Below are 25,439 nucleotides of genomic sequence, written 5' to 3' on the forward strand. Positions count from 1 at the left end.
CCTTGGGTGGTTCTGTCCAGCCCCTTTGGTCCCTTTATGCGCGGTTCAGCTGTAACTTTCACTGTATTCATCTGTTATTGGTGCCAAAACAGTCCCCTCATGCAGATTGTGACCTGCTGGATCAGTCTGGTGTTAGCTGGGCGAGCCGGGGATTACTTCTCAATGTAAGTCTATGAGAGGCAGAACGAGGCCAGAACCATGCTCTCATAGATTTACATTGAGTACTTTAAACTAAGTGAAAGACAATGTCCAAGTTTGGGTGAATTAAATGAATCTTTTATTCCGCTACAAATAGAGTGCAATGTTGTGACCAGATACATATCTTTGTCAAGCATGACTTGTATGTGGTCGAAACATTGCACTGTATTTGGCGCGCAATAAAAGAAAATGTATTTGCTTGACCCAAGCTTGGACACGTTCTTTCACTTAGTTTGCAGCAATTTTTTCCCAGTGAGCTCCTTGGAGTCCTCGATGCTGCCTCCTCCTGTGAGTATGATGATCCGGTTTCCTAATGTGTCCTCGATGAGTGCTGAGGGCAAATTTATACTTGTTGCATTGAGAGCTCGTGACCGTTATCTCTAACTTCTGGTCATTCAGAAATTGCAGTCACAGGACAATGGATGGAAGTACCGTATGTTGCTAGGGGCAGGGCACTTTCATTAGTTGTACCAATCCAGAACTAAAATAAGAAAAACCCGCTGGAGAAATGCTTCAACTAAATGTATTGTAAGTCAATCAGAGCCAAAACGAGGCCAGAACGAGGATCTCGTAGACTTGCATTGAGAACTTGTGACCTTTACCTCTGACTTCCGATCAGTCAGAAGTTGGGGTCACAAGATGGCGGCACAGGGGCTGAAGTATAATACTAAAGTCAGGGAACTTGGGTTAGTGGCACCATGCTGAAATAAAAAAAAATGCTGAACTGTTGGTTTAAATTATAGCATACAGTCTAATGAATGGGCAAATGTTGTGAATTCTGCTTTTGGGCTCCCTCCGGTGGTTGTGGGTGGTAATGCAGTTGTTCCTGGGCTGCAGTCTTGGACAGGTGTATCTACTGATTGCAATTCTGACTGGGGTATTTAGGTTTGCTGGACTCATTGGTCCTTGCCAGTTGTCAATGTTTCTTGGGAAGTGTTGGATCTTTGTCTGGCTTCTCCTGCTTAGCTGCCAATTCAGCAAAGATAAGTGTCTGTTTCTTTTTCTGTGGCACACAAGCTGTGTGCTTATATTCTGTGCTATTCATTTGTTTTCTCTTGTCCAGCTTAGACTGTGTCAGTGTTTTCTCAGTCTTGTTGAATTCTCTGGAGTTGCAGATATACGCTACACATCTTTAGTAAGATGGTGGAGTTTTTGTATTTTCTGCTGTGGATATTTTTGGAAGGATTTTAATACTGACCGCTTAGTATCCTGTCCTATCCTTTCCTATTTTAGCTAGAGTGGCCTCTTTTGCTAAATCCTGTTTCCTGCCTGCGTGTGTCTTTTCCTCTACTATTCACAGTCAATATTTGTGGGGGGGCTGCCTATCCTTTGGGGTTCTGCTCTGAGGCAAGGTAGAATTCCTATTTCCATCTATAGGGGTATTTAGTCCTCCGGCTGTGTCGAGGTGTCTAGGATTTGTTAGGCACACCCCACGGCTACTTCTAGTTGCGGTGTTAAGATCAGGATTTGCGGTCAGTATAGTTACCACCTACTCCAGTGAAAGTTTTCATGCTGCTCCAAGGTCACCTGATCATAACAGGCAAATAAGTAATAAAGGTTTGGATTAAAGGGAACCTGTCATTTTGGAAAATGCTATTTATCTGCAGATATAGGATCAATCTATAGGTAAATAGCATTGCAATAAAATGGCTGCCTTACTGAAATAATATTTTTTAACCCCTTCAACCGAAGCCTGTTTTCACTTTCCTATCAGGCCAAATGTTTCGATTCTGACCACCGTCACTTTATGTGGTAAAAACTGTGGAACACTTCAATGGATCATACAATATGATTTAAAAATTTGAAAATATAGACAATTTGACTAGATCTTTGAAAAATTCTTAATTTTAAACTTTGAATTCTTATGCCCTCAAATCAGTTATACCACACAAAATAATGAAATAACATTTTACACAGGTCTACTTTATGTCAGCATTAGAGATGAGCGAGTGTACTCGTTGCTCGGGTTTTCCCGAACACACTCGGGTGGTCTCCGAGTATTTGTTATTGTTCAGAGATTTAGTTTTCATCACGGCAGCTGAATGATTTACAGCTATTAGCCAGGCTGAGTACATGTGGGGGTTGCTGTTGTGAATTCCGCTCTTGGGCTCCCTCCGGTGGTTGTAAGTGGCACTTTTGTGAGTTCTGCTCTTGGGCTCCCTCTTGTAGTTTCTAGTGGTATGGCTGCTCCTTGGAGTTAACTGTCATCAGCTGCCTCCACTTATCGTCTCTTCTGCTCGGCTATTTAAGTCTGGCTCTATCTTCAGCCTGTGCCACTTGTAAATGGTTCCTGGTTGGATTCACATCTCTTTGGAGTTCCCTGTTATCCTGACCAGTTCAGCTAAGCTAAGTTTTTGCTTGCCCTTTTCTGTCCATAGATTGTGGACTTATCCATTCTGTGCTTTCTATGTTTGTCCAGCTTATCAGTGTGAATTAATTCTGTCTTGCTGGAAGCTCTGGGAGGCAGATTTGCCCTCCACACCTTTAGTCAGGTGTGGAGATTTTTTTGTAATCTTTGCGTAGATTTTTGTAGTGTTTGATACTGACCGCACAGTATTCCATCCTGTCCTATCTATTTAGTTAGACTGGCCTCCTGTGCTCATCCTGGTTTCATTCTGTGTATGTCTTTTCCCTCTCCACTCACAGTCATTATTTGTGGGGGGGCTAATCTATCCTTTGGGGATTTTCTCTGAGGCAAGATAGCTTTCGTGATTCTATCTTTAGGGGTAGTTAGCTCTTAGGCTGTGACGAGATGCCTAGGGAGAGTTAGGAGCATTCCACGGCTACTTCTAGTGTTGTGTTGAGCTTAGGGACTGCGGTCAGTACAGTTACCACTTCGTTCAGAGCTCATTCCATGTTGCTCCTAGACCACCGTATCTTAACAGTACAAGTGGCCAAAAATGAATTAAATGCATCTCTCAAAAGAAGGAAAAGAAGGTTCTGAACCATTTTTTTTTCTGTGCTCTAGTTTGTCTTTTTTTTTTTTTCCTCTTGATATCTGGGTGGTTCAGGATATGTGCTTTGGCATGGATGTTCAGGGTTTGTTTTCTCGTGTGGATCAACTTGCTGCAAGAGTACAGTGTATCCAGGACTATGTTGTCCAGACTCCGGCTTTAGAGCCCAGAATTCCTACTCCTGATTTGTTTTTTTGGGGACAGATGCAAGTTTTTGAACTTTAAAAATAACTGCAAATTGTTTTTTGCTATTGAAACCTCGTTCTTCTGGTGATCCCATTCAGCAAGTAAAAATCATCATATCCTTGCTGCGTGGTGACCCTCAAGACTGGGCTTTTTCTCTTGAAACAGGGGATCCGGCATTATTGAATGTAGATGCATTTTTTCAAGCGCTCGGATTATTGTATGACGAACCTAATTCTGTGGCTCATGCAGAAAAAACACTGTTGGCCTTGTGTCAAGGTCAGGAAGCGGCAGAGTTATACTGCCAGAAATTTAGAAAATGGTCTGTGCTCACTAAATGGAATGAAGAGGCTCTGGCTGCTATTTTCAGAAAAGGTCTTTCTGAAAACCTTAAAGATGTTATGGTGGGCTTTCCTACGCCTGCCGGTTTGAGCGAATCTATGTTTCTAGCCATTCAGATTGATCGGCGTCTGCGCGAGCGCAAAGCTGTGCACCATATGGCAGTATCCTCTGAGCAAATTCCTGAACCTATGCAATGTGATAGGATTTTGACTAGAATAGAACGGCAGGAATTCAGACGTCAGAATAGGCTGTGTTTTTACTGTGGTGATTCGGCTCATGTTATCTCTGATTGCCCTAAGCGTACTAAGAGAGTCTCTAGGTCTGTTACCATTAGTACTATACAGCCTAAATTTCTCTTATCTGTGACCCTGATTTGCTCATTGTCGTCCTTTTCTGTCATGGCATTTGAGGATTCAGGCGCTGCCCTGAACTTAATGGACTTAGAATTCGCCAGGCGCTGTGGTTTTTCCTTGCAGCCTTTGCAGAGCCCTATTCCTTTGAGGGGCATTGATGCTACACCCTTGGCCAAGGATAAACCTCAGTACTGGACACAGATGACTATGTACATGGCTCCTGCACATCAGGAAGATTGCCGTTTTCTAGTGTTCCCCTAACCAGCATGATGTTGTTGTACTGGGATTTCCATGGTTACAGGAACATAATCCGGTGCTGGATTGGAAAACTATGTCAGTGACTAGTTGGGGTTGTCGAGGAGTACATAGTGACGTTCCTTTGATGTCAATTTCCTCTTCCCCCTCTTCTGAGGTCCCTGAGTTTTTGTCGGATTTCCAGGATGTATTTGATGAGCCCAAGTCCAGTTCCCTTCCTCCGCACAGGGACTGTGATTGTGCTATTAACTTGATTCCTGGTTGTAAGTTCCCTAAGGGCCGACTTTTCAATCTGTCTGTGCCAGAGCATGCAGCCATGCGGAGCTATGTTAAGGAATCTTTGGAGAAAGGGCATATTCGGCCCTCTTCGTCACCATTGGGAGCGGGTTTCTTTTTTGTTGCTAAGAAGGATGGCTCCTTGAGACCTTGTATTGATTATCGTCTTCTTAATAAGATCACGGTCAAATTCCAATACCCCTTGCCTTTGCTTACTAATTTGTTTGCTCAGATTAAGGGGGCTAGTTGGTTTACTAAGATTGACCTCCGAGGGGCATATAATCTTGTTCGTATTAAACAGGGTGACGAATGGAAAACTGCATTTAATACGCCCGAAGGCCATTTTGAATACCTTGTGATGCCATTTGGGCTCTCTAATGCTCCATCTGTGTTTCAGTCTTTCATGCATGATATTTTCCGCAATTATCTTGATAAATTCATGGTCGTATATTTGGATGATATTTTGATTTTTTCCGATGATTGGGAGTCTCATGTGAAGCAGGTCAGGATGGTGTTCCAGATCCTTCATGATAATGCTTTATTTGTGAAGGGGTCTAAGTGCCTATTCGGAGTTCAGAAGGTCTCTTTTTTGGGTTTTATTTTTTTCTCCCTCGTCTATAGAAATGGATCCTGTTAAGGTCCAAGCTATTCATGACTGGATCCAACCCACATCTGTGAAGGGTCTTCAAAAATTTTTGGGTTTTGCTAATTTCTATCGCCGTTTCATTGCCAACTTTTCCAGTGTGGTTAAGCCCCTTACTGATTTGACGAAGAAAGGCGCTGATGTGATGAATTGGTCCTCTGAGGCTGTTGAGGCCTTTCAGGAGCTTAAACGCCAATTTACTTCTGCCCCTGTGTTGCATCAACCGGATGTTTCTCTTCCTTTTCAGGTTGAGGTCGACGCTTCTGAGATTGGGGCAGGGGCCGTTTTGTCTCAGAGGGAGTCTGATGGTTCTTTGATGAAACCGTGTGCTTTTTTTTCCAGAAAGTTTTCGCCTGCGGAACGCAATTATGATGTCGGCAATCGGGAGTTGTTGGCTATGAAGTGGGCGTTTGAGGAGTGGCGACATTGGCTTGAGGGAGCTAAACACCGTGTTGTGGTCCTGACCGATCATAAGAATCTGATTTACCTCGAGTCGGCCAAGCGGCTGAATCCTAGACAGGCTCGATGGTCCCTGTTTTTCTCCCGTTTTGATTTTGTGGTCTCGTATTTTCCGGGATCTAAGAATGTTAAGGCTGATGCCCTCTCTAGGAGTTTTTCGCCTGATTCTCCTGGAGTCCTTGAGCCGGTTGGCATTCTTAAGGAGGGGGTGATTCTTTCTGCTATCTCCCCTGATTTGTGGTGGGTGCTTCAGGAATTTCAGGCTGATAGGCCTGACCGCTGTCCAGTGGGGAAGCTGTTTGTTCCTGATAGATGGACAAGTAAGGTAATTTCTGAGGTTCATTGTTCAGTGTTGGCTGGGCATCCTGGGATTTTTGGTACCAGAGATTTGGATGCCAGGTCCTTTTGGTGGCCTTCCTTGTCGCGCGATGTGCGTGCTTTTGTGCAGTCCTGTGGGACTTGCGCCCGGGCCAAGCCTTGCTGTTCCCACACTAGTGGGTTGCTTTTGCCTTTGCTGGTCCCTGAGAGGCCCTGGATGCATATTTCCATGGATTTTATTTCGGATCTTCCTGTTTCCCAGAAGATGTCTGTTATCTGGGTTGTTTGTGACCGGTTCTCTAAAATGGTCCATCTGGTACCTTTGCCTAAGTTGCCTTCCTCCTCAGATCTGGTTCCATTTTTTTTTCAGCATGTGGTTCGTTTGCATGGCATTCCAGAGAATATTGTGTCTGACAGAGGTTCTCAGTTTGTCTCTAGATTTTGGCGGGCCTTTTGTGCTAGGATGGGCATTGATTTGTCTTTTTCTTCGGCGTTTCATCCTCAGACTAATGGCCAAACTGAGCGAACTAATCAGACCTTGGAGACCTATTTGAGATGCTTTGTGTCTGCTGATCAGGATGATTGGGTGTCTTTCTTGCCGTTGGCCGAGTTTGCCCTTAATAATCGGGCTAGTTCGGCTACTTTGGTTTCACCTTTCTTTTGTAATTTTGGTTTTCATCCTCGTTTTTTTTCTGGGTAGGTTGAGCCTTCTGATTGTCCTGGTGTTGATTCTGTGGTGGACATGCTGCAGCAGATTTGGACTCATGTGGTGGACAATTTGACGTTGTCTCAGGAAAGGGCTCAACGTTTTGCCAACCGCCGTCGGTGTGTTGGTCCCTGGCTTCGTGTGGGGGATTTGGTTTGGTTGTCTTCTCGTCATGTTCCTATGAAGGTTTCTTCTCCTAAGTTTAAGCCTCGATTTATTGGTCCTTATAAAATTTCTGAAATTATTAATCTGGTGTCTTTTCGTTTGGCTCTTCCCGCCTCTTTTGCCATTCATAATGTTTTCCATTGATCTTTGTTGCCGAGATTTGTGGTGCCCGTTGTTCCCTCGGTTGACCCTCCTGCCCCGGTGTTGGTTGAGGGAGAGTTGGAATATGAGGTTGAAAAGATTTTGGATTCTCGTTTTTCGAGGCGGAGGCTTCAATATCTTGCCAAGTGGAAGGGTTATGGCCAGGAGGATAATTCTTGGGTTGTTGCCTCCGATGTCCATGCCACCGATTTGGTTCGTGGTTTTCACTTGGCTCGTCCTGATCGGCCTGGGGGCTCTGGTGAGGGTTCGGTGACCCCTCCTCAAGGGGGGGGGTACTGTTGTGAATCCCGCTCTTGGGCTCCCTCCGGTGGTTGTAAGTGGCACTTTTGTGAGTTCTGCTCTTGGGCTCCCTCTTGAGGTTTCTAGTGTTATGGCTGCTCCTTGGACTTAGCTGTCATCAGCTGCCTCCACTTATCGTCTCTTCTGCTCGGCAATTTAAGTCTGGCTCTATCTTCAGCCTGTGCCACTTGTAAATGGTTCCTGGTTGGATTCACATCTCTTTGGAGTTCCCTGTTATCCTGACCAGTTCAGCTAAGCTAAGTTTTTGCTTGCCCTTTTCTGTTCATAGATTGTGGACTTATCCATTCTGTGCTTTCTATGTTTGTCCAGCTTATCAGTGTGAATTAATTCTGTCTTGCTGGAAGCTCTGGGAGGCAGATTTGCCCTCCACACCTTTAGTCAGGTGTGGAGATTTTTTTGTAAACTTTGCGTGGATTTTTGTAGTGTTTGATACTGACCGCACAGTATTCCATCCTGTCCTATCTATTTAGTTAGACTGGCCTCTTGTGCTCATCCTGGTTTCATTCTGTGTATGTCTTTTCCCTCTCCACTCACAGTCATTATTTGTGGGGGGGCTAATCTATCCTTTGGGGATTTTCTCTGAGGCAAGATAGCTTTCCTGCTTCTATCTTTAGGAGAAGTTAGCTATTAGGCTGTGACGAGATGCCTAGGGAGAGTTAGGAGCATTCCACGGCTACTTCTAGTGTTGTGTTGAGCTTAGGGACTGCGGTCAGTACAGTTACCACTTCCTTCAGAGCTCATTCCATGTTGCTTCTAGACCACCGTATCATAACAGGTTGCCTGGTTGCTAGGGAATACCCACATGTGTTCAATCTGTCTAATAGCCGCAAATCATGCTGCTGAGGTGATGAAAACCTAATCTCCAAGCAGTTACAAATATTGAGAGACCACCCGAGTGTGCTCAGGACAACTCGAGCAACGAGTATATTCGCTCATCACAAGTCAGCATCCTTTTTTAAACATTTTTTTTTGTTAGGAAGTTAGAAGGGTTAAAAGTTTAGCAGTAATTTTTCATATTTCTAAGGAAATTTACAAATCCTATTTTTTTAAAGATTTCACCTTTGAAGTGACTTTGAGGGTCCTATCTGTCAGAAAACCCTCAAACAAGACCCCACTGTAAAAACCGCACCCCTCACAGTATTCAAAACTGCATTCAGGAAGTTTGTTAACCCTTCCGATGCTTCACAAGAATAATAACAAAGTGGAAAAAAATTATGTAAAAAATTTCACAAAAATGTTGTTTTAGCTCTAAAGTTTTCATTTTCACAAGGATGACAGCAGAAAATGGGCCACCAGTTTGTTGTTCAATTTCTTCTGAGTACACTGAAGCTTCACGTTTGGAGAAAACTACTGTTTTGGCTCACTACAGAGCTTGGATGGAAAGGAGTGCTACCTGACTTTTAGGGTATGTGCACACGATGCAGATTTAGTGCAGAAAAATCTGCTGCAGTTCTGCACTAAATCTGCATCTCCTGGCAGAATCTGCAGGTGCGTTTTTTATGCGTTTTTTATGCGTTTTTTATGCGTTTTTGATGCGTTTTTTGAGCACAGATAACGCATGAAAAACGCACCTGCAGATTTCTATTATGGAGGGGTGCAGAAACCCTGCAGAACTGCACAAAAGAAGTGACAGGCACTTCTTTGAAAACTGCAGCGTTTCTGCGCAGATTTTTCTGCATCATGTGCACAGCTTTTTTTTTTTCCCATTGATTTACATTGTACTGTGATCACAGTGCAGTTCTGCAGCGTTTCTGCTGCAGAAAAATCTGCAGCAGTTCTGCACTAAATCTGCATCGTGTGCACATAAGGGTATGTGCACACGATGCAGATTTAGTGCAGAACTGCTGCAGATTTTTCTGCAGCAGAAACGCTGCAGAACTGCACTGTGATCACAGTACAATGTAAATCAATGTGAAAAAAAAAAGCTGTGCACATGGTGCAGAAAAATCTGCGCAGAAACGCTGCAGTTTTCAAAGAAGTGCCTGTCACTTCTTTTGTGCAGTTCTGCAGCGTTTCTGCACCCCTCCATAATAGAAATCTGCAGGTGCGTTTTTCATGCGTTTTTCATGCGTTTTTCATGCGTTTTTCATGCGTTATTTGTGCTCAAAAAACGCATAAAAAACGCATAAAAAACGCATAAAAAACGCACCTGCAGATTCTGCCAGGAGATGCAGATTTAGTGCAGAACTGCAGCAGATTTTTCTGCACTAAATCTGCATCGTGTGCACATACCCTTAAGCTCAGATTTGGCTTCAATAGACTGCAAACACCACGTTACATTTGAAGAGCTGTAGAGGTTCCAAAAGAGCAGACCCCATTTTGGAAACTACACCTCTCAAAGAATTTATCTAGGGGTACGGTGAGCATCTTGAACTTATAGGTGCTTCGCAGAATTTTAAAACATAGGACCATAAAAATGAAACGTTTTGGGGTTTCACAAAAATGTTGCTTTAGCACCAAATGCTTCATTTTCACAAGGGTAACAGGATATAATAGAAAAGCTAATTTGTTGAACAATTTCTACTTCATACACCGATGCCCCAGATATGGGAAAAAACTACTGTTTAGGCACCTGGCAGGGCTCGGAAGGTAAAGATTACTACAGTGCTTTAAAACGTATTCATACTCCATTAACTTGTCCATGTTTTTTTCATATTACACCCACAAATGTATATGTATTTTATTGGGATTTAATGTGATATACAAACACAAAGTAGCAACTATTTTTGTTGTGTAAATGAAATGATACATGGTTTCAAAATAGCAATACTTCTTTGTAGGACCACCTTTCACTTCAATTACTGTTGTAAGTCCTTTGGGGTATGTCTCTGCCAGCTTTGAACAACAAGGGGCTGAAATTTTTGCCAATTCTTCTTTGCAAACTAACTCTAGATCAGTGAAAGTGGATGAAGAACATCTGTGAACAGCAATTTTCAAGTTTTGTCACAGATTATCAATGGGATTTAGGTCTGGATTTTGACTGGTCCATTCAAACACATGAATAAAACTGAAGGCATATTTTTTTACTAGAAATTAATACTTTCAATTTTCTGTACAGTACTGGAAATGCTCCTAATTTTAGAATTTTTCTCTTTAAAAATCAAATTAATTGTGACAACACAAGAAAATGTGACCATAAATGCATGCCAATAAAAAGTACAAAACATTCAGTAACTTATATTTTTCTCCTATATTACATTTTCACTATATTTATTTCAGGTGTCCTTACTGGAAATTGCACACCTATCAACAATGAAATCAAGTCTTGTGAAGTCTATGCTTGGTGTCCTGTGGAAAATGACTATGTTGTTCCTAAGTATGCTCTTGTCAATTATGAAAATTTCTTAACATACCTTAATATTCTGTATGTATCTTATGAGAATTTTTGAATCTATAGGACCGATCATTTGTGAGGGAACCTTCCTAGAAAGGCTGACCATAAATATCTGCAGTGATTATATATGACTGCAGCTTTGCAAACCCTGCCAGTGATCAATATGCACACTGTCAGGATTCTGCTGCATTGCCTGCGAGAGGAGCCTTTAATGTCACAGTAAGTATGTGATTTGCTTTGATGCGGTCACATGCAGAGTAGCTTCTCATCTGCTTTACAGAATAGAACATTGATAGAGACAAGAAAAGTTGTTAGTCAACATACTTGACCACTCGATCGAGATTGACATAGAGGGTGACCCTGAAAGCATAAGGAACACTTACAGGATTCATCAATCTGCAGTCACATTGGTGTACCCATCAAAGTTGCCAACCATCCAGAAATTCCAAGACAGTTCTTAAAAATAGGGCACTTTTTTTCCCTGTCCTTGAAAAAAAAAAGTAAGGTGTCCATTATTTTTTTGATGATGCAGAAGCATTATACAGATAATTTGACTTTAATCATTATCATGTTACAGTTTACAGTGAATGTAGCTGATGGCGTCATATCAGAATTATCAGAATTATGGGCTGTAGACATGTATGCTGTTCAGAAAAATTGACAACCCTGGTACCCATACATATTTAACTTAGGTTTGCTACTAGTATTGTTCATTTCCAAAATCATTATTCTTTACATTCAATTTCTGGTTGTCAAAATGTCACTTTACTTGATTTTACTAATATTTTATCCAGAGGGGAAAGTAAGTATTTGATACACTTCCGGTTTTGCAAGTTTTCCCACCTACAAAGCATGGAGATGTCTGTAATTTTTATAGTAGATAAATTTTGACTGTGAGAGACAGAATCTTAACAAAAATCCAGAAAATCACATTGCGTGATATTTACATAATTAATTTGCATTTTATTGCATTAAATAAGTGTTTGATAGTTATTTATAAATCATAAGTTATTTATAAATCATACCTTGTGATTTTCTGTTTTTCATATTCTGTCTCTAACATCTGAAGTGTACCTACAGTAAAAATTACAGACCTCTCCATTCATTTTAGGTGGGAAAACTTGCAAAATCGGCAGTGTATCAAATACTGATTTTTCCCACTGTGTGTATATACAGTGGGGCAAAAAAGTATTTAGTCAGTCAGCAATAGTGCAAGTTCCACCACTTAAAAAGATGAGAGGCGTCTGTAATTTACATCATAGGTAGACCTCAACTATGGGAGACAAACTGAGAAAAAAAAATCCAGAAAATCACATTGTCTGGTTTTTTATCATTTTTTTTGCATATTATGGTGGAAAATAAGTATTTGGTTAGAAACAAACAATCAAGATTTCTGGCTCTCACAGACCTGTAACTTCTTCTTTAAGAGTCTCCTCTTTCCTCCACTCATTACCTGTAGTAATGGCACCTGTTTAAACTTGTTATCAGTATAAAAAGACACCTGTGCACACCCTCAAACAGTCTGACTCCAAACTCCACTATGGTGAAGACCAAAGAGCTGTCAAAGGACACCAGAAACAAAATTGTAGCCCTGCACCAGGCTGGGAAGACTGAATCTGCAATAGCCAACCAGCTTGGAGTGAAGAAATCAACAGTGGGAGCAATAATTAGAAAATGGAACACATACAAGACCACTGATAATCTCCCTCGATCTGGGGCTCCACGCAACATCCCACCCCGTGGGATCAGAATGATCACAAGAACGGTGAGCAAACATCCCAGAACCACGCGGGGGGACCTAGTGAACGAACTGCAGACAGCTGGGACCAGTGTAACAAGGCCTACCATAAGTAACACACTACGCCACCATGGACTCAGATCCTGCAGTGCCAGACGTGTCCCACTGCTTAAGCCAGTACATGTCCGGGCCCGTCTGAAGTTTGCTAGAGAGCATTTGGATGATCCAGAGGAGTTTTGGGAGAATGTCCTATGGTCTGATGAAACCAAACTGGAACTGTTTAGTAGAAACACAACTTGTCGTGTTTGGAGGAAAAAGAATACTGAGTTGCAATATTGCTGACTGACTAAATACTTTTTTGCCCCACTGTATATATATACAGTGGGGCAAAAAAGTATTTAGTCAGTCAGCAATAGTGCAAGTTCCACCACCTAAAAAGATGACAGGCGTCTGTAATTTACATCATAGGTAGACCTCAACTATGGGAGACAAACTGAGAAAAAAAAATCCAGAAAATTACATTGTCTGTTTTTTTAACAATTTATTTGCATATTATGGTGGAAAATAAGTATTTGGTCAGAAACAAAATTTCATCTCAATACTTTGTAATATATCCTTTGTTGGCAATGACAGAGGTCAAACGTTTTCTGTAAGTCTTCACAAGGTTGCCACACACTGTTGTTGGTATGTTGGCCCATTCCTCCATGCAGATCTCCTCTAGAGCAGTGATGTTTTTGGCTTTTCGCTTGGCAACACGGACTTTCAACTCCCTCCAAAGGTTTTCTATAGGGTTGAGATCTGGAGACTGGCTAGGCCACTCCAGGACCTTGAAATGCTTCTTACGAAGCCACTCCTTCATTGCCCTGGCGGTGTGCTTTGGATCATTGTCATGTTGAAAGACCCAGCCACGTTTCTTCTTCAATGCCCTTGCTGATGGAAGGAGGTTTGCACTTAAAATCTCACGATACATGGCCCCATTCATTCTTTCATGTACCCGGATCAGTCGTCCTGGCCCCTTTGCAGAGAAACAGCCCCAAAGCATGATGTTTCCACCACCATGCTTTACAGTAGGTATGGTGTTTGATGGATGCAACTCAGTATTCTTTTTCCTCCAAACACGACAAGTTGTGTTTCTACCAAACAGTTCCAGTTTGGTTTCATCAGACCATAGGACATTCTCCCAAAACTCCTCTGGATCATCCAAATGCTCTCTAGCAAACTTCAGACGGGCCCGGACATGTACTGGCTTAAGCAGTGGGACACGTCTGGCACTGCAGGATCTGAGTCCATGGTGGCGTAGTGTGTTACTTATGGTAGGCCTTGTTACATTGGTCCCAGCTCTCTGCAGTTCATTCACTAGGTCCCCCCGTGTGGTTCTGGGATTTTTGCTCACCATTCTTGTGATCATTCTGACCCCACGTGGTGGGATTTTGCGTGGAGCCCCAGATCGAGGGAGATTATCAGTGGTCTTGTATGTCTTCCATTTTCTAATTATTGCTCCCACTGTTGATTTCTTCACTCCAAGCTGGTTGGCTATTGCAGATTCAGTCTTCCCAGCCTGGTGCAGGGCTACAATTTTGTTTCTGGTGTCCTTTGACAGCTCTTTGGTCTTCACCATAGTGGAGTTTGGAGTCAGACTGTTTGAGGGTGTGCACAGGTGTCTTTTTATACTGATAACGAGTTTAAACAGGTGCCATTACTACAGGTAATGAGTGGAGGAAAGAGGAGACTCTTAAAGAAGAAGTTACAGGTCTGTGAGAGCCAGAAATCTTGATTGTTTGTTTCTGACCAAATACTTATTTTCCACCATAATATGCAAATAAATTGTTAAAAAAACAGACAATGTGATTTTCTGGATTTTTTTTTCTCAGTTTGTCTCCCATAGTTGAGGTCTACCTATGATGTAAATTACAGACACCTCTCATCTTTTTAAGTGGTGGAACTTGCACTATTGCTGACTGACTAAATACTTTTTTGCCCCACTGTATGTATGCCTTCGCATCTCCTGTGTCAATTTGTAACCTAAATACTGGCACCATGTGGTGTGATGATCACTTGACATGCTAAGGCATTTTATATATGTGGGCCAGTAGGGACTTGCCATCCAATTATTTATACTGTAGTGGACACTGTGGCCACCACTCACCAGCTAGGATGGCATTCAGTGGCTTCTGTACACACCAATTTCTGCAGCATTCAGTGCCAACATCGCAGCACTGTACAGGAATACACAGTGTGATATGGGTAATATGGAGTTTCTATCACAGTCACCGTCCTGGGACAAAGTGTCCACTTGTAATTTATGTTTCTGAAATACAGTACTGTTTTTCCAAATAGTTTTTCTGTTCTAATGTAACATCTGAATGCTTCTGCATTGTGGTCTCATATTCTTGGTTGATATTACAGTCTAATTGCTACTTTTTTTTCCAGCCCTCCTTTATTGTTGCAGGCAGAAAACTTCACTTTATTTATAAAAAACAGTATTAGTTTTCCTAAGCATAAAGTTAATAGGTATGTATAACCAACATATTAACAATCATTTGTATTATGGATAATTTTTGTAGTTGTAAAAGAAATTATTTGCACTGTCGATACATTACATTCATTAATTCAGACTTTTTGAACCAAAACATCTAAAATATCTACGGTAATTTATTTTCTCTCTTAGGCGATGTTCACATATTTTTGGTCAGCGCCCTATGCGTATGTACAATTAACTGCATACGGACCTTTCCCTGACCAATGAGGGTTATTTCCAAACAGACTCACAAAAAATAGCTTAATCTGTTGTGCGAATAGCACATAATGGCAAATAGTTCCTACAGAGATTCTTAACCCCTTTCATTTACAACGATTTTTCATTTTTGCACTTTCAGTTTTCTTCCCCCTTCCTAGAGCCATATTTTTTTATTTGTCTGATTGTCTGAAGACATAGTCACAGGGAGGTTGTTTCTTTACAGGAAGAGCTTTAGTTTTCACTGATTCCATTTATATATAAGATTCTGAATAATGGGAAAAAAATCAAAGTGGGTTGAAATGGGAAAAAACTGCATTACTGCCATTTTTTTTATTTTTTTGTATTCTTCAATACTAAACTTAGCATTTTTTAGATTTCCCTGACTTTAAAAAAAATCAGAACTGTGTATAAAAATTGAATTGTGTCAGCATTTTTTGAAAACCACAACTTTATTTTTTTCATCAATAGAGCTATTTGAGGTATTTGGCACGCTGTACTTGTTATTTGAACCTTTTGGGGTACTGTGGTCCCTCTGCTGCTTAAAGAGGTAGTCACAGGAACACTTTACATTTAAGTTTTAAACTGGTTTATTAAAACGTACTGCATAAACCAGTGCAAAGTTAAATCAATAAACATGGCCCTTAGAACAGGCTGTTAGTTAGCAACTACCTGCCTGTTAGTTCTTAGACACATAGTAAAAAAAATAAAATAGTCATGGGTAGTGTTGAGCCACCCCCTAGTGTTCGAGTTCGGTTAGTCGAACTGGGGTGTGTTCGACGAAATTCTACTAGGCCCAAAAGGATTTCCTGGGCTAGATGCCGTTAAAAATTAGTACTTAGGTAAACAGGCGGTGTAGCTTGTTTTATGGGTGGAGTACTCTGCTGAGTAGCAGAAATTGCTACTAGGCCCAAAAAGATTTCCTGGGCTAGATGCCGTTAAAAAATAGTAGTTAGGTTAACAGGCAGTGTAGCTTGCTTTATGGGTGGGGTACTCTGCTGAGTAGCACAAAATGCTACTAGGCCCAAAAGGATTTCCTGGGCTAGATGCAGTTAAAAATTATTACTTCGATAAACGGGCAGTGGGTGGGTGGGCTACTCTGCTGACTAGCAGACATTGAAGCTTTGGAGCAGACCTCTGAATCCCAGGCCATAGTATGAGTAAACAACTCTGCAGACGACCCCACCCACATGGAATTGACGATGGCAACGTCAAGTAAAACACAGCAAGGGGACTCAATAAAGAGTCTCCATTTTGTCCAAAAATTCGGCAAACAGACACCACTTCAGTGGCATCAATTTCGCCAGAGTTTTTTAAAAAGGCTGGTGAGGTGATTTTCAAAAATCATCAAGCTTTGAGTCTCCCCAGGATGACGCAGGGGTAGAAAAGTCCTTGCGGATCCAGGATTTGTTCATCTTGATGAACGTTAGTCTGTCTACATTGTCACTGGACAGCCGCGTGGGCTTATCTGTCAGCACACCACCAGCAGCGCTGAACACACGTTCAGAGAGAACGCTGGCTGCGGGGCACGACAAGATCTCCAAGGCGTGAGTGGCGAGCTCAGGCCATTTTTCAAGATTGGAAGCCCAAAAAGAGCAACGGTCCAGTTCCACAGTCATGGCATCGATGTTAACTTGGAGATACTCTTGTACCATCCTCTCTAGGCGTTGGCCGTGCGTCAGACTTCTTGTCTCCTGTGGCCTTGCAAAGGATGGTTTAAAAAAAATCTTGAAACGATTGGAAAAAATTGCTGTTACCACCAGATACGATGTTACTGTTACGGTTTGAGTGATGACTCGATAGTCCCATGGTTGGCAAGTTAGAACTCAGAGATTCACTACGTGCACCACTGGTGTTTTGTGGAAAAGCAGATGTAAGATTATGTAGCAGTCTCTGCTGATACTCCTGCATGCGTGAATCCCTTTCGATGGCAGGAATTATTTTGCCAAATTTACTTTTGTACTGGGGATCTAAGAGTGTGGCAACCCAGTAGTCGGAATTACTTCGGATTCTGACAATCCGAGGGTCATGTTGCAAGTAGTGCAGCAAGGAGGCACTCATCCTTGTTGCCTTGGTGGCGGCGAGGTGAGAATCATGCTTCCTTCCTCTGCCCTCTCCCTCCAACCTCGCACAACAGAAATTTGATCAAGGTCTCCCTCATCTGATAAGTCTTCCATGCCCAGCGCCAGTTTATCCTCCACTTCTTCTTCGCCTCCTGCACCTTCCTCAACAGTTTGGCTGCTACCATGCGCCCTCGGTAATCCCTCTCCCCCAGCCTCCAATGCCAGCCGCCTTGGTGCTGCCGATTGTGTGGACCTTGGAGATATTATCCCTTCTGCATACGACTCCTCCTGTTACTCCTCCTCTTGTTCCACCACCTGACTCCAAATACTGTTTAAGGTGTGCTCCAGCATGTAAATAACCAGAATAGTCATGCTGATAATGGCATCGTCAGCACTAAACATCTTCGTCGCTATTTCAAAACTGTGCAAAAGGGTGCATAGGTCCCTGATCTGAGACAACTCCTGCAGCGTGATTTGTCCCACCTCTGGATCTCGTTGGCCCAGGCTATACGTCATAACGTATTGCACCACGGCCCGTCGGTGCTGCGACAGTCGCTGCAACATGTGCAGAGTTGAATTCCACCATGTGGGCACATCGCATTTCAGCCGGTGAACTGGCAGGCCCAACGACTTCTGTAGAGATTTAAGTCGTTGAGCTGCGGGATGCGAATGGTGGAAGTGAGCACACAGCGACCGTGCCTTCTGCAGAAGCCCATCTAGTCCGGGATAGTTGGATAAAAATTTCTGGACAACCAGGTTCAAAACGTGAGCCATACAAGGCACGTGTGTGACATTGCCCCGGCGAAGGGACGCACCCAGGTTTGCAGCATTGTCGCACTTGGCCTTCCCTGGCTGCAGGTTGAGTGGAGACAACCATTGATGGAACCCGGTCTCCAGAGCTGACCACAACTCCTCAGCTGTGTGACTTACATTTCCCAGACATTTCAATGTAAACACCGCCTGATGCTGTTGAGCCCGGGTGACAGCATGGTAAGGAGGTGTGTAGGATTCCTTCTGCGCAATTGGAACGCGGGTGGCATTACCACACAGGCTTTGGGTGCAGGTGGAGGACCTAGAGGAGGTTGAGGAGGCAGAAGCAGTGGAGGAACTTCTAGATACATAGGATCGATGAGCAACTTGTGGGGACGGCAAGACTTGGACAGCAGCCCCTTCTCCTGATGTCACCATAGTTACCCAGTGCCCAGTCACCGACATGTAACGCCCCTGTCCATGTCTACTCGTCCAAGTGTCTGTGGTGAAATGCACCCTGTCACACACAGAGTTTCTCAAGGAAGCGGTGATGTTGTGGGCGACATGCTGGTGTAGCGCAGGCACAGCTTTCTTTGAGAAGTAGTGGTGACTGGGCATCTGGTACTGGGGCACTGCGACGGACATAAGGTCTTGAAATTCCTCTGTGTCCACCAGGCGGAAAGGCAGCATTTTTGTAGCCAACAGCTTGCAGATGGTGAAATTCAACCTCTTAGCTTTGTCATGGCTAGGAGGAAATGGTCTTTTACTTGTCCACATCTGAGGGACTGAGGACTAGCTGCCGTGCTTAGATGAAGTTGAGTAGGGTGTCCACGGCAAACTGCTGGTCTGTGAGGAAGGTGCAGGCGGAGATGTTATGTTGCTTTGATCAAAATGTGGTCTCGGTATTGGAGAGCGCTCAGCACCAGCAGGTGTTTCCACTTGCAAATGTCCTGACGACCTCCCAATCACACTGGCTGTTGCAGGTAAAGAGGTGGAAGGTCTGCGTCCAAAACCATGTGCGACTGCTGTCCCCACAGTCACAGAGGATGAAGAGGACGTGGATGCACTTGATGGGGCAGACTGTGGTTGACCCAGCCCACTAGGCCGCATTGTAGCACAGTGAGCTTCCCACTGCAACTTATGCCTCATATCCATGTGACGGTTCATGCATGAAGTACTCAAGCTAGTCATTTTTTGGCCTCTACTGAGATTTTGGTGACAAATCTTACAGACAACATGAGTTGGGTCATCCTTTGTGATGTCAAAAAATGCCCAAGCTATGCAAGGCTTAGATCCCGTGCGACTTGAAGAGCCACCACGACTTCTGCTCAGAGGCACAGTTGGGGTTGAGGATGCAGTTGTTGACGTGCTTCCAGTACTCCGTCTCTGTCCAGGAAGGCGCAACCTAACCTCGTCGTCAGACTCATCACTAACATCCTCTTCCACCTCCTCTGCTGACCTCATGGACTGGCGGACTGTGGGTTGACAGTAAGTGGGGTCTCCAACCTCGTCATCATCATCCTGTGTGTTCTCACACCCATCGTCCTCAGAGCCAACCTCTTCCTGCCCTGACCGAAAAGTAAAGTTTTCATTCCAATCAGGTATCTCAGTCTCATCATCATCTTCCTCATTGTCTCCACCAACAGGAGTTACAGTTTGGGAACGAGGGTCTACATTATGCTCAGAACCTTCTTCATCTGGGCCTGGATCCTACTCACAAAGATTCTGGGCATCAGTGCAGATCATTTCCTCATTTGGATTCACAGAAGCTCTGGAGCAGACCTCTGATTCCCAGGCTATAGTATGAGTAAACAGCTCTACAGACTCAACCATCTGTGTTACCTCATACTCAGACGGGCGGCAGGAGACTTGGGAGCTGTGAGGAAGCAAGTGCGATTAGGGTGACAACTCTGAGGACTGGAGTAGTTGTGATGTTGAAGTTGACATGGAGGAGAGCCCACTTGAACGAGCACTTGATATCCGTTCAAGCACCTGCTGTTTTTGTGCCTCATCTGGAATTTTTGGCGATGCTCGTAGCGATGCTCGTAAGAAAGGGATCATAACAGATTGTCCACGAAAAGAAGTAGACATCTTACTTTGGCTGGAAGATGGTTTTTCTTCTGCAGATGTTACTGTTGCTTTACCACCTACCCCACGGACACAACCTTTTTTTCCCTTTCCAACACACCTATTCTCCTTTCCACCAGCAGCTGGCCTTTTGCCACTCATTTTGGTGCTTAACTAATTGGCAACTCTGTATCTGTAGTTGTTGGCACAAAAAACGATGGATGAAAACCGAGCAGAACTGAGTGGCCAATCTGTGGTACTAGGCCCAAAAGGATTTACTGGGTTAGATGCAGTAAAACTTTAGATACACAGGCGTTGTAGCTAGCTTCACAGGCGGGCTACTCCGCTGACGTGCAGACACTGCTACTAAGCCCAAAATGATTTACTGGGTTAGATGCAGGAAAAATTTAGATACACAGGCATGCAGACACTGTTCCTAGGACCAAAAAAATTTACTGGGTTAGATGCAGTAAAAATTTAGATACACAGGCGTGCAGACACTGCTCCTAGGTCCAAAACAATTTACTTGGTTAGATGCAGTAAAAATTTAGATACACAGGCATGCAGACACTGCTCCTAGGCCCAAAACAATTTACTGGGTTAGATGCAGTAAAAACTTAGATACACAGGCGGTGTAGTTAGCTTCACAGGCGGGCTACGTTGCTGACGTGCAGACACTGCTCCTAGGCCCAAAACTATTTACTGGGTTAGATGCAGTAAACATTTAGATACACAGGCGGTGTAGTTAGCTTCACAGGCGGGCTACGTTGCTGACGTGCAGACAATGCTACTAGGCCCAAAACTATTTACTGGGTTAGATGCAGTAAAAATTTAGATACACAGGCGGTGTAGCTAGCTTCACAGGCGGGCTACTCCGCTGACGTGCAGACACTGCTACTAAGCCCAAAATGATTTACTGGGTTAGATGCAGTAAAAATTTAGATACACAGGTGTGCAGACACTGCTCCTAGGCCCAAAACAATTTACTGGGTTAGATGCACTAAAAATTTAGATACACAGGTGTGCAGACACTGTTCCTAGGCCCAAAACAATTCACTGCTTGCGCCTCCCCCTTTCTAATCTCTTCCCATTTCCCACAGGGCTGAGTAGGGATAGCCGACACTGAGCAGGGGCGCCAGCTTGCAGGTTTTATGGTGCCAACCTCCATTGGCAGGTAGGGGTTGTCTAGCTATCCAATAAGTACAGGCATCTCCTGGTTTCTATCTCAATCCTTTTAATGGTGGTAGTGGTCTCTTTTAATATCACAATTTTTGCGTCAAGACATTAATAAAGGTTACATTTATAAGTACAGTATTTTCACACGGTGAATCAACTGTCTCATCCTACCTGTACAGAGAATATTTTTAGCTGTGATTCATTAAGTACAGAAACAAATTGCAAAGTTCTAATTGCCTTTAGAATTGATATTGCCATAATGCACCTATATTTTTCAGACAGAATCTGGTGGAATCAGTAACCAGCAGTTACCTGAAAACTTGTACTTATCATAAAGATACAGACCCACTGTGTCCTGTATTTCGACTGGGATACATTGTGGAGCAAACAGGACAAAAGTTTAGTGACATAGCACGAAAGGTAATATTACTGGGCAGCTTTAGTTATTGGTCGTTGTGCACCTCAGCGTGTTACCATTTTACCATTTAAAAACTGCGTGCTTTACTACTCTAATGTCATGTCCATTAAAATGGCTACAACTTTTCATGCCCAGACACAGAAAAGGAGCGGTCCTAGCAAGAAAATGATATTCTTGAGCATATATATACTTGTATGTGTACTGTATATAATTTGGTGCTGTGGATTGTTAACTAACCCACTCATTTCATGAGTGTAATATTCACGAAATCAATGTAATAATTATACTCTTGCTGCAGTAAAACCTGCAGGCAGTCAATATCAGCAGAGGAAGCTAAGCCTGGCCACTCATGTCTCTTGCAGTGGCCAGAATAGCTTACCATTTAAATGGGTTTTTCGATTAATAAACTTAATTTTAATCAACATTTTAATCAATAGATCTTTGAATAATAAGTTTCACAATTGGATGTGTTTTAAAAAAATGTTCCTGTGCTGAGATAATCTTATAAATGTGCCCCTGCTGTGTACTGTGTAATGGCCGTGTCTGAATGTACAGGAACATGGTCTGATCATACCACAGGTCCTGGGCAGGGGAAGAAGCTAAAGAGTATACAGACAGGACTGCAAGGGATCGCAAATAATTCTTTATTTGATTTAAAACATTGCTTAAAAACAAGCAGTGAAAGATTTTTGCGATCTTATACTGTAATGTTTGTATCCTCTCTTTTTCTTCCTCCCCTTTAGTGAAGAAATCTGCTTTGTTGTTCTTCTTTAATCACCATTTGAAATGTTCTTTTAATTAGATTTCAGTGCACAGGGGTCAGACCGTACCCTTGAAAAAACACCCTAAAAACTGTCATGAGATTGAACATAAGGATTTTTATGTCAAAATGATTTGCTGTGCATATGTTCAGTCTCTTGATTGTCTTTTATCTGCTTTGTGTGTCAAAAGGCGCGAAGCGGTTAAAGGAAGTGACGTGTACATTCTTCAACTTGTTAAATGTCATTAGCAAAATAAAGAAGTCCACGAGCAGCCCCAAAAGACAGACAGAAGATGTCCGGCATCTTTTGTAGCTATTTAACAATTCTGCAGCATTTCCTAAAGCGGGCTCCACTTTAAAAACTCACGCCAAGTTTAAAACATGTTTTGTATACATACCGTGTGTTTGTGATTGATATAATGTTTATCATGATTTCAATAATATGAAATTTTCTGATCATTTCCTTTTTCCTATGCCCAATATAAGAATAGTGCTTTAAACCATATAACCATTATTAATAATTCTAATGAAAAATGTATTATGCTACAGGGAGGAACAATTGGTATTATAATAGACTGGCACTGTGATCTTGACTGGCCCTTGAAATACTGCAAGCCTACATATTTTTTCCATGCCCTGCATGATGAGAACTCAGTCTCACAAGGCTTCAACTTCCGGTAGGTCATTTTATTTTATATGCTAGGAGAAATTACATCAATATCCTTAAGAAAATCTTAAGGCGGAACTAGGCTATGCCCACCTATCAAATTATATGTAATTGGCGTAATACATTATGCCAGAAATAATACTACGGTCTCTAACTGTAGTTAACAATTCTGGTGAGGCACATGCCACTAATAAGATATGGCGAAGTCAATAAGTGGCATCTGCATGTTAATGTATTTGACGCATCTTATTCTTACACGCCTCTCATTAAGACGGCCATACAAAACGTCAGTCTGTATAAATCAGGGCCTTTGTCTAGATCATTTCTCATGTTGGCTCCCACAGGCTTCGGCACAACTTGTTCCTCAGACTGTTAACTCTTTCAGTGGGTACGGAAAGTATTCATACCCCTTTAAATTTTTCACTCTTTGTTTCATTGCAGCCATTTGGTAAATTCAAAAAGTTCATTTTTTCTCATTAATGTACACTCTGCACCCCATCTTGACTGGAAAAAAAACAGGAATGTAGTAATTTTTGCAAATTTATTAAAAAAGAAAAACTGAAATATCACATGGTCATAAGTATTCATAGTAACTTACTAACTTAATACTTAATAATTAGGATTATTTAGTCTAGAAATAATTAGGATTATTTAGTCTAGAAAAAAGACGACTGAGGGGCGATCTAATAACCATGTATAAGTATATAAGGGGACAATACAAATATCTCGCTGAGGATCTGTTTATACCAAGGAAGGTGACGGGCACAAGGGGGCATTCTTTGCGTCTGGAGGAGAGAAGGTTTTTCCACCAACATAGAAGAGGATTCTTTACTGTTAGGGCAGTGAGAATCTGGAATTGCTTGCCTGAGGAGGTGGTGATGGCGAACTCAGTCGAGGGGTTCAAGAGAGGCCTGGATGTCTTCCTGGAGCAGAACAATATTGTATCATACAATTATTAGGTTCTGTAGAAGGACGTAGATCTGGGGATTTATTATGATGGAATATAGGCTGAACTGGATGGACAAATGTCTTTTTTCGGCCTTACTAACTATGTTACTATGTTACTATGTTACTATGTTACTATGTTATTCAGACCCTTTGCTCAGTGTTGAGTAGAAGCACCCTTTGGAGTTAGTACAGCCATGAGTCTTCTTGGGAATGATGCAACAAGTTTTTCATACCTGGATTTGGGGATCCTCTGCCATTCTTCCTTGGCTTCGATAATAACTCCATGTATACATGTATTCCTCCTATTTAGGAGCTCATTACTCCAATCCTATGTATACAATTTTACACCATATTCTTTCTGTGACAAGCAGTCGGGTAGGTCTCCTTGCTCCTCCTCCCGCTTCCCCCTCTCCCTCCGACTCCCTGCCACTTTATCACTATTGTTATTGTTATGGATAATCACGGGTTCTGCACGTTCATCCGTTACGTCACTATGTTGCATAATGAAATGTTGATATTGCTTCTCTATTTTGTATGATGACTTGTATTTTGCTTCATTTATTTTTGTCCTTTACTGTTTTATGTTTAACTGCAGACTGATGAATGTCTAGATAAGACCGAAACGTTTACAGACTGTAAAAATAATAAAAAATCCTTTTGCAATGACATACTAAGTTGAGTGCCAAGTTCTTTATTTTACTGCACATTGTTTTTGGTAACTTACTAGAGCACCTCAAGGTAGTGCCACACTATACTTCACATTATTCTTCCTTGCAGTTCCATCAGGTTGGATAGTGAATGTTGATGGACAGCCATTTTCAGGTCTGGATGCTCAATTGGATTTAGGTCAGGGCTCTGGCTGGACCAGACAAGAATTGTCACAGACTTGTTCTGAAGCCACTCCTTTGTTATTTTAGCTGTGTGCTTAGGGTGATTGTCTTGTTGGCAGGTGAACCTTCAGCCAAGTCTGAGGTCCAGAGCACTTTGGAAGAGGTTTTCATCCAGGATATCTCTGTACCTGGCCACATTCATGTTTCCTTCAATGACAACCAGTCATCCAGTCACCGCAGCTGAAAAACACCCCCATAGCATGATGCTGCCACCACCATGTTTCACCATGGGATTGTATTGGGCAGGTGATGAGCAGTGCCTGGTTTTCTCCACACATGCTGCTTAAAATTATCACCAAAAAGGTCTATCTTCATCTCATCAGACCAGAGAATCTTATTTCTCATAGTCTGTGAGTCCTTCATGTGTTTTTCTTAGCAAACTCTATGCGGGCTTTCTTATGTCTTGCACTGAGGAGAGGCTTCCGTCGGGCCACTCTGCCATAAAGGCCCGACTGGTGGAGGGCTGTAGTGATAGTTGACTTTGTGGAACTTTCGCCCATCTCCTTACTTCATCTCTGGAGCTCAGCCACAGTGATCTTGGGGTTCATCTTCACCTCTCTCACCAAGGCACTCCCACAAT

At 42.6% G+C, this 25,439-nt stretch overlaps 1 protein-coding gene across 3 annotated transcripts in view; it reads left to right on the forward strand.

Moving 5' to 3' along the window:
• Positions 1 to 25,439, forward strand: part of LOC138670280 (P2X purinoceptor 1-like) — a 186,226-nt gene that overhangs the window by 102,327 nt on the left and 58,460 nt on the right. For all 3 annotated transcript variants that reach the window (XM_069757477.1, XM_069757475.1, XM_069757476.1), the window contains 4 exons: positions 10,534 to 10,630; positions 14,817 to 14,897; positions 21,455 to 21,596; positions 22,904 to 23,031. In XM_069757477.1, coding sequence (XP_069613578.1) covers positions 10,534 to 10,630; positions 14,817 to 14,897; positions 21,455 to 21,596; positions 22,904 to 23,031 — 448 coding nt within the window. The remainder of the gene's footprint in view (positions 1 to 10,533; positions 10,631 to 14,816; positions 14,898 to 21,454; positions 21,597 to 22,903; positions 23,032 to 25,439) is intronic.

Source organism: Ranitomeya imitator, chromosome 3, assembly GCF_032444005.1.
Source record: "Ranitomeya imitator isolate aRanImi1 chromosome 3, aRanImi1.pri, whole genome shotgun sequence".
In the NCBI taxonomy this organism is placed as follows: Eukaryota; Metazoa; Chordata; class Amphibia; order Anura; family Dendrobatidae; genus Ranitomeya; species Ranitomeya imitator.